The following is a 9,774-nucleotide window of genomic DNA, read 5'->3' on the forward strand; positions in this document are numbered from 1 at the left end:
GACCAAGGGGCATCAAAGGCCCCATCTGAGAACCCCTGTACCAGGCATGGCTAACACTGTGGGGACAGGAGCCTCCCCAGCACCTGGATCTGAGAATCAAATCCTAGCCAGAAGGTAGAAAGTAGAGCCCAGGTAACTGGGCCAGCTCACCTGTGCGAAGCCCCGCCCTATGGGCAGGGCCGTCTTCCTTCACATTCTTGACAAAGATGGTGTCCATGGGCTCCAGGCGGTGCCGGGGGGAGGGTCCTAGTGGGCATCAGCCAGGTTAGCTGGGGGTGGCTGCTGAAGGTCACACCCATGCACAGCTACACACACAGGGGACACACACTCAGAGAATGATTGCACTCGTCCAGTCACAAACATGCACAGGCTCAAACATCCACGAGGACACTGGACAGGTCCATGGAGGCACAGAACCCGACAGGAAGACACAGACCTGGGAGAAAGAAAACCTATGGGGACATACAAAGAGTCACTCCGTAAACACCTCCTGTGTCCTCTTCATGTGCTAAAAACTACACTAAAAAGGATGAACAGGCCAGGCGCGGTAGCTCACGCCTGTAATCCCAGTACTTTGGGAGGCCAAGGCGGGTGGATCACTTGAGGTCAGGAGTTCGAGACCAGCCTGGCCAATATGGTGAATCCCTGTCTCTACTAAAAATACAAAAATTAGCTGTGTGTGGTGGCACGCATGCCTGTAATCCCAGCTACTCAGGAAGCTGAGGCAGGAGAAACACTTGAACCTGGGAGGCAGAGGTTGTGGTAAGCCGGGATTGTGCCACTGCATTCCAGCCTGGGTGACAAAGTAAGACACTGTCTCAAAAAAAAAAAAAAAAAAAAAGGCCGGGTGCGGTGGTTCACGCCTGTAATCCCAGCACTTTGGGAGGCTGAGACAGACAGATCATGAGGTCAGGAGTTCAAGACCAGCCTGGCCAACATGGTGAAACCCTGTCTCTACTAAAAAATAAAAAAATTAGCCGGGCGCGGTGGCGGGCACCTGTAATCCCAGCTACTCAGGAGGCTGAGGCAGAAGAATTGCTTGAACCCGGGAGGTGGAGGTTGCAGTGAGCCCGGATAGCACCACTGCACTCCAGCCTGGGTGTCAGAGCAAGACTCCATCTCAAAAGAAAAAAAAAGGATGAACAAGCACAGCCCTTGTCCTTCCAGAGCTCCCTGTCCAGTGGGGGAGGCAGATTCTCACACACACATGTGCAGCACACACAAGTCACGAGACAGAGGAAAGGGCGCCATACAAGAGGCCATAACAGTTCTGAAGACATGTGGCAGAGTCAGACGCCCTCCTTACAGGGATGCCCACTCCCGCAGACCCAGCAAGACACCTAATACTCACATCCCCCACCTCCTCCCTTCCCCAGGCTCAGGGACTCCAAGCAGAGGTCCGAGGCCCCTAGGGAGGGCACAAACCGCATTGCACCCCAACAAAGTTTCTCTGCTCCTAAGTGCTGCTAACTCTAAGCTAACAGAGAAATGGGCCTGCTCTAGGTCAGCGGGCTCCTCCCTCACCACAGCCTCTGGATGGGGATGCAGGAGTGTTCTATGGCTGCCCAGCGAAAGCCCCAGTGGCAGAGCAGGAAGGCTGCCAGAGAAGGCACTCTGCCTTGAATAACCTGGGGGCCTGGGTGCCCACCGGGGCCTCTGGGGAGCAAGAGCCACAGCAAGGGGAGTCAGGCTCACATCACATGAGAGAAAGACCTTGGGGGATCCCTGACTTCCACCAGGACTCCACTGTCTCTGCCTCCAAGGACAGCCTTTGCTCAGCGCTCCCACCACCAGCCCCCAGGCCCTGCAGCCCTGCCCTGCCTTGTTCTAGGCTGGGAGCAGCTTGAGGGCAGGGGCCAGGTGGTAGACACCCATCTGCGCCCCAGAGTGCCGCCCACAGTGTGCCGAGCTCAGCAAACTTCTGTGGAGGAAATGCCCAAGGGAGACAAATGTGCGAAAAGAAAGGGGGAGGACAGAGAGAGTGAGGAGGAGGTGCCCAGAGGGGGCCAGACTAGGGGCACAGACAGGAGCAAAGGCAGGAACAGGAGTCAAGGGAGGGGGGCACAGAAAAGGACAGGCAGTCTTCGGGGAGGACAGGGAGAGACAGGAGCTGGAAGAGGAGTCCCGTGCAGGTCCAGCGCCCGCCAGTCCTCCCTTACCTCCTCCGCGGCCTCCATTCTCTTCCTCCTGCAGGGAACAGAGGAGTGGGTGTGGGCGTCAGTCCAGCCCTCAGCAGCCAGGGGTGGCCCAGCTCCAGTGGGCAGGGCCCCTTCAGGTTCCCGCCACCCCTTATCTCCTCCCAAGTAGCCCAGCAGGGGAGGGTGCGGGAGGGGTGTCCGAGGGGCACCAAGTCCGAGGCCAAGTTCCCCAGTGACATGTGCTCCCATCGCCTCAACACCCTAACCATCAGGGAACCCGCAATCCAACAAGTGACCCAAGACCCCTTCCCTGGGGGAGCTCCCAGCCCAACGAGGGAGGCATCACACAGGCTCACACACACAGAAGACCCGGGCAGTCACAGATAGGCACGTGACAAGCGCAAACTACAGCTATCAGCTCCAGGGAATACCAAGGGGAGGACTGATTAGAGTCCTCCTGGGGAGGGGACTCAAAAGACATCTGAGGGTGGCGGGTAGAAGGCATTGTGGACAAGGGAGGCGGGGTGTGCAGACGCTGGCTGGCAGGGATAAGCGCTCACAGCACACCAGGGGCTGAATCGCTGAGTTAAAGGAGAAAGTCAACAACAGCAAGTGACAATACTCAGGCTAAAGCACTCAGGCTTACAGGACAGAAAGAGGGAGCCAATGGAAGTTCTTCTGTGAGAGAGAGTGGAGGTGAAAATGAGAGTTAGGGGAGAGGATTCTGGCACCTGGGTGCAGGGTGTCAAGGGGACCCACTGGGAGGCCTCTGGGATCACCTGGTAGGTGATGGCACTAGACTTTGTGGGGGAATGAGGAAGGAGGGCATGGAGGTCAGAGGAACAGGCTAAGTCAGCTGGATGTGGCATTTTAGAGCTGGATCAGACCTTCAGCGTCATCTCTTCTAACCCTCTCCACACATGTACCCATTGTATAGCTCGCAGGGTATGGTGTGTTCAAGGCCACTCAGAGACTCAGTGGCAGAGCCAGGGCTGGAACCCAGGCCTCTGTGGCACCCCAATGAGGACAGGGTGGGTCACAGGAAAGCTGCTGGGCCCTTCTGGGGAGCAAGCACTCTGCCCCCGTCCTCATGTGTGGGGTGCACTCCGGCTGATGCAAGCTGACAGCACTGCGAGAGGGTGACAGAGGCAGACAGATGCATTTGGACGGCTGAGCTCCCTGCAGGCTGCCAGGCGGCAGCATGAAGGACGGGAGAACACAGCCTCCTCCCGCCTCCAGGCCAAAGGCCCCTCCCAGCCCTGGGCAGGTTCTGGAAAGGAGAGGCAGCCTGTCCCTGGCTTGCCCGGCCCTAGGTCTTCCAGCCCTAGACCCTATGCTGTCATGCTTCAGCAGGGTCCCCTGAGAGAAGATGCTGGGGGCAGCAGGAGGGGCATTCTGGGGAAAGAGTGAAGGAAGTACTGGGGGTTCCGGAGAACTAAGGGGCTGGTGTCCTTGGGCATGAAGTAGGGGTCTGTGCCCCCTCCACACTCCATCAGCCCCTACTTATGTTCTTCAGCACAGCTGTAGCCAATGAGAACAGTTATGCAGAAGCCCCAGAGCTTCCGGCATGCATGTGAGAGCTGCACAGTTACATGTACACATGACATGTATTTGCAGACACTATATGCACACAGAGAGATACACACATGCATGTCCATGGCCAGCACGCGATGCACACAGAGAGACATGTGAGCACACGAACACAGACAGTGAAGTCCCCTGTTTGGTTCTCTGATAGGTGGGACCAAGGGAGAGTCCCCCAATAGCTGTACAGGCAGATCCCAGTCCTAGGGAAAGTGGATAGAGGGGTTCATTCACTCCAAAATCAGTGTCTCCTCCCTGCTGGAAAAGAAGTGGTGATGGGAGCAGAGCCCTAGTCGGGGGCTTTGGTTGCTCCCTGGGGCCCCTTCTGTCTCCTTCCCATACTTCTGCTTCGCTGTCAGGGACCCCTCCCCCTAGCTCACAGCCTTGGATTGGGGTCAGGACCCCTGGTTCCTGGACTCAGAGAACACAACGTTTACATTAGGGCAGGAGGGACTCTGAGGGGTCAAGTTGATAAATGTCCTCAGGTTCCAGCAGGAGAAATGGAGCCCAGAGATGGGGAGGCAGCCCCAAATTCACAATGAGTGAGGAGTTGTCCCAGGACCGGAACTCTGGGCTCCTGTGTCCCAGCCTGGGTCTGTTTCCAGCACACTGAGCTGTGGCCAGCAGGGGCCAGGGGCGTGCTGGGAGGGCTCCCACAGGTGGGCTAGGCCCCTGAGAGCTCACGCTGGAGAGGGGAGGAGCAACCCCAGCTCAGAAGCAGCCGGTAGATCAGGGGTCCCAGGAACTCCCAGACAACTGTTCACCTGCCAGAGACAAGCGTCTGGGGGTGTGAGGTGAGCATCCTGGCTGCCCACCTGCAAGGTCCTCGCCCTGCACCAGCCACCCCTCCCTGTCTCCTGAGAAGCCCCAGGCCACAGTGATTAAAGTGTTTGTCCACGGTCACACGGTACAAATAACCCAGCCAAGGCTGGCACTGCCTCCCTGCAGTCCTCCTCCCCAGGCCACAGCAGAAGGGAGTCAGGCCGGACCCCAGGAAGGACTGCTTCTCTGAGAGGGTGAAAGGACCATGAAGGGGACTGGCACAAAAGAGTCTCCCTCCCTCATGAAAGCTTCCCCAGACCAGGGCAGCGGCGAGCCGGGCATACCTTCAGGCTGCAGTGCACGGCCGACTCGGGTGGGTACACGATGAAGTGGCGCAGAGTGAAGCCAAAGCCGTCCTGGGGACTTTTGTACAGCAGCAGCGTCCTCGGCCCCTGCCAGGGGAAGGGGCGCCTAGGAGAGCACCCATCCCTTGGGCCCAGTGGCAGCTGTGGGAGACAGAGAGGCCAGGCTGAGCGCCCGTGTGGCTGACACTTCTGGCTGTTTGCACCACCTCCTGCAGCCCACAGGACCGGAGGGGCACCAGAAGGGGTCTTTTGCCCTAGGGTTGCCAGGCATCCTCCCTGCCCATGACCTCCTCCTCACCCCTTCCTTACTCTCCCACCTTCATCAGCCCAATAGCTTTTTCCTTCTTTCCTTTCCCCTCAGTCCCCTCATAATGTCTTTGCCCTTGGGAAAATAACTCACTGAAGCAAGTTCATTCAGTTCAGTTCAGCTGAGTTCAGCAAATGTTCACTGAGCACCTACTATGTGCAGGACCCTGGATACAGCCTTCCTGCCCAGGAAGTGCCTGTCGTTGTCTTAGCTCATGCACAATCTCACACACACACATGCACACATATATGCACTCCCAGATAGACACATACTTATGCAGACACAGCCCCAGCCACATACACTCATGTAGACGGAACATACCACAAACATACAGACAAGCATGTGCAAATATGCAGACACACAGATACACACACACAAATGAGTACACATGTGCACACTTATGTAGACACATAGATATGCACAGAGTTGCACAGAATCAAAGTCCTGCACACACAACGCACATACAGACGCATGCGCATGCATCACAGACATGCAGATACACACATGCACAGCAGACCGGCACACACACATCCTTCAAGAACAGCAGCAGGAACACAGGGGGAACCAAGAACCAAGAGGGAGCGGACTGGACATCAGACACCTGAAGGGACTTCCTGAGGCTCCAGAGCCCAGCCCAGAGGCCTGGCTGGTTCACCAGAAAGGCTTGGGGTGGCTGGGCGCGGTGGCTCACACCTGTAATCCCAGCACTTTGGGAGGCCAAGGCGGGTGGAGACCAGCCTTTGCCAACATGGTAAAATCCTGTCTCTACCTGTAATCCCAGCACTTTGGGAGACCAAGGCGAGTTCGAGACCAGCCTGGCCAACATGGTGAAACCCTGTCTCTACCAAAAATACAAAAATTAGCCGGGCATGGTGGCTGGCACCTGTAATCCCAGCTACTCAAGAGGCTGAGGCAGGAGAATCGCTTGAACCCAGGAGGGAGAAGTTGCAGTGAACTGAGAGCGCGCCATTGCACTCCAGCCTAGTGACAGAGTGAGACTTCGTCTCAAAAAAAAAAAAAGGCTGGAGGTTTCAGAGACACTAAAGCCTCCTGTCAGACCTCCCAAAATTCTCAGGATTCTCCAAGATGATGTGGCAGAGGGTATCTGAAGACAAGAGTTTGGAGGGGGCACACAGGTCTGTTTCTGGGGCAAGAAGAAAAACAGTGCCTGAGACAGGGCTCCCTTTGGGACACAGAGAGGGAAGGTGGGTGACAGGAGGGTGTCAGATAGATGGTGCTCACGGAGCCCAACTGGGGAAGATGGGAGCCACGGAGAAGCTGCCTGGCTTTGAAAAGCCAAGAGGCCCCCTAGAGGACTCTTAAATCCATAACATCATGTGGCCTAACCTCTATGTTGCCCCTAGTCCAAGCCCCTCAGAGGGCAAAAAGCCACCACCAACACTCCTTACTCCCCTCAACTCCTCCTCGGCACCAGGCAGGAAGCATCAGCTGACAGGAGAAAGGCTGAGGGGCTGGGTGTGGAGGAAGAAGCTCATCAGTTCTGGAGTGAGGAGCTCCCGCTTCACTAGCAACATCCCCTTTTGTCCCCTTCTCGTAGCTGGAGAAAGCTCAAAAACATCGGCCACTCAAATGTCCTGATGCCAAGTTCATTCATGGACCATCCACCCTCCTGTCCACACACCCAGTGGAGGGAGACAGCTGCCCTCTGCTAAGGATTTCCGCATGGGGGAGAGCCTGGCTGCTGTCGAGCAGGTCTGGGGAAGAGGCTAGATCCTCCCATCTCAGAAGATTAAAGAAAAATGTGACAGAGACAATAGGCTATAGGCTTGCTTCATACAGCCCCAGGGGACAGAGCCAGGTGGAATATACAAGAGGCTGAGTGGAGCTCCATGCAAGGGAGACAGACCGTTCTAGACTGTTCTACTCCTATACGGTCTAGAAAACTACCCAGATGAGGCTATGAGTGCCCCCTACCAGACAGGGGCCACGTAAAAGCTGGAAGACCCCCAGTCCAGGAGGTCTCAGCAGGGGTTTTGACATCAGGGGTAGTCCAGCATCTTCCACCTGTAGCTTTAGCCTAGTCTCTCCCACGGTGCCCTGCACCCCCATGGGGGCCTGGGGAGCCCAGAGGAGAAAATTCTCTGGGAATTCTGCTGAGGTCTGAAATCCCCCGGATTTCCCATCTCTGCTGACCTGGCAAGGAACTGATCAGGGAGCGAAAAGGGTCTGGGGGTCCCCTCACCAACTGCCCTCTCCTACCAGAAGCCCCTGCTCCTCCCCAGTGTGGGCTGCCCCCTGCCTGTCCCCCACCCAGGCTCAGAGCTGAGGCTGTTTGCAGGGCCCATTGTTTTGCTGCTGTCCTGGATTAAGGTTCAAGCCACCAGCTGCCCCAGTGACGAGAAGTGGCTGGGACAGGTCCCCGCACGCCCCCCGCCCCTCCCCCAGCACACATCCTGCCTGGAGCTGCCAGCTGCCTGGGGGGGCTGCTCCCTGGGAGGGCCTGCATGGAATCCAGGGCAGGAGGCATGCCTTCCTCTCCGGGTCCCCTCCTCACCAAGCACTACCAGCATTCCCTCCCTTATCTCTACCTCTCCCTTTCCTCTGTTCCTTCCTTCCAGTCCCCTTCCTCCCACCTCTTCCAACTAGGCTCTTGAGAATGTCAGCTACCACACAGCCACAGCTACCACACACCTGCTTGAAGAGGAGACACCAGGACACCCATCAAAAGCCAGAGCTGGCATCTCCCCTGTGGGAAGTTCTTCCTTGTTTAACCTCAATCCTTCATGCTATAATACATGCATGTTCCTCTCCTCCCCTGTGACCTGGGACAGAACTGAGTCTTGTTCTCATCTTGAGGTGGGGGAAGTGATAGGTGCAAAAACCAGAGAAGGAGCCATTGATAACAACTAGAAAGGTGCACAGCTCACACACACAGCTCTGCCTCTCTGACTTAGGCACAGAGACAAGGGGACTGAGAGGGAGTTGCTCAGGGGACACAGGGACATTGCTGATTAAATTCTCCTGGCCTGGATCTATTTCCAAACACTCCCACCCTCATGTCAGGAAAGAAAGAGACGTCCAAAAATACCAGCTGATGGTGACAGCAGGGCAGACGGCCTTAGGCCACAAATTAGGCAGAGGTAGACACGTGGTGGGTTGGCAGCACCAGAAACTAGAACCCAGGAGCCCTGCTCCTCCCCCCGGGAGCATAAAGAGGTCATTGCAGGGAGCACAGTGTTCAGGCCGGGCATGGCGCCCACTGTGACTCACACCCTACCAGCCTGGTCCATCCCGGACATCAGAAACACGGCAGTCCCCCAAGCCCAGCCCTGTCAGCCCTGAGAGCACTCACTACCTGCAGGGGCCCGTCTGCCACTCAGCCTCCTCTGCCCACTAGGAAACCCTCGTGTGCCGTGTCCAGGTCCCCTACCAGGGGTGGGGTGGGTCTTGTGCCCTGCTCCATTCAGTGGTGCCTCTGCCTGCCTCGGACTCGGCGTCCCTGCCCACCCATACCCTCTGGGATTCCTAGAAGCCCCAGCGTCTCTTCAAACGCTCTGGTCCCTTCCATCCTTCCACTGCCTGGAAACCGAGAGGGCTGAGCCCCCTGGAGGCCTCGACCCAGACTGGGGGTTGTCATCCCAGAAGCCCTGGCAGAGCTCCAAGCCACAAATCCTGCCACCCTCAGCCCCATCTCTCAAGTGCCTCACTCACTCCCCGCTCCAGGGGCATCAGTCCTGGAATGCAGGGCGCACACAGCTCAAAGGCCGCAGGGAGTTGGTGACCCAGTCCCACTCAGACCCCAACAAGGCCTGCCCCGGCCCCGGCCCCGGCCCCGCGGCTCTCACCCTGGCCCGGCGCGGCCCGGGCGCGCGGCGGTCGCTGTGGCTGAGGCAGGGCAGCCAGAGGCAGCGCGGTTCCGGGGCGCTGCAGTCCACGCCGACGGCGCGCTCCCAGCGCCAACCCCCGGCCCCCGCGCGCTCCACGCGCCACACGGCGCTGCCCACCACCTCCGCGGCCGGCGGGGGCTCCCGGGCCCGGCCACCGCCCCGGCCCCAGTACGCCCCAGGCCGGCCTTCCGGAGACGCGCGCACCGCGCGGGGGCCCGGGGCCGCTGCTAGGCGCCCGGCAGACGGCGTCCTCGACCCCCCGGGCGGCCGGCGGGCCCCGGGGTTCCCCGCCCGCCCCCCGGAGCCGCGGGCCCGGGGCCCGGGGGCCCCGAAGGGACGGACGGCCCGCGCGGACGGCGGCAGGACGGCTGGAGCGGCTCCGCGCCTCCTGCGCCTCCCGGCTGAAGGCGCCCGAGCCCCGACACGCCCGCGAGTCTCGCAGGGCTGACGCCTCCCCCTCCGGGGCGGCCCCTGTCCGCGGCCGCCCAGATCTCACACTCACACCCCACACGCCAGGGCACTACACAGTCCCCCGCACGACCACACCCTCGCACCCTCACACGCAGACGGCAGCCCTGGACCCAGACACGCACTCTCCCCCGGCCCGCACACCTTGCACCCTTCCAGCGCGCGCGCGCGCGCACACACACACACACACACACACACATGCATACGCGCGCGCATCAGCCCCATCCACCCAGAGAAACAGCCACACATGCTCCAGGTGTCCCTCACGCTGCTGCACACCCTACCCACTCTGTACAGACCCG

At 59.0% G+C, this 9,774-nt stretch overlaps 1 protein-coding gene across 5 annotated transcripts in view; it reads right to left on the reverse strand.

Annotated features, from left to right (window-relative positions):
• The window catches only part of ARHGAP23 (Rho GTPase activating protein 23), a 94,267-nt gene that overhangs the window by 49,370 nt on the left and 35,123 nt on the right, over positions 1-9,774 (reverse strand). For 4 of the 5 annotated variants that reach the window (XM_034942000.3, XM_034941999.3, XM_055102180.2 and 1 more), the window contains exons 2-4: positions 4,829-4,990; positions 2,160-2,187; positions 151-246 (exon numbers count right to left, since the gene is read on the reverse strand). In XM_034942000.3, the coding sequence (XP_034797891.2) occupies positions 151-246; positions 2,160-2,187; positions 4,829-4,990 (286 nt within the window). Of the gene's footprint in view, positions 1-150; positions 247-2,159; positions 2,188-4,828; positions 4,991-8,962; positions 9,099-9,774 lie in introns of those variants that run through there. The other variant, XM_034942001.3, reaches the window with a different exon arrangement.

The sequence above is a fragment of the Pan paniscus genome, chromosome 19 (genome assembly GCF_029289425.2).
Source record: "Pan paniscus chromosome 19, NHGRI_mPanPan1-v2.0_pri, whole genome shotgun sequence".
NCBI classification, from domain to species: Eukaryota; Metazoa; Chordata; class Mammalia; order Primates; family Hominidae; genus Pan; species Pan paniscus.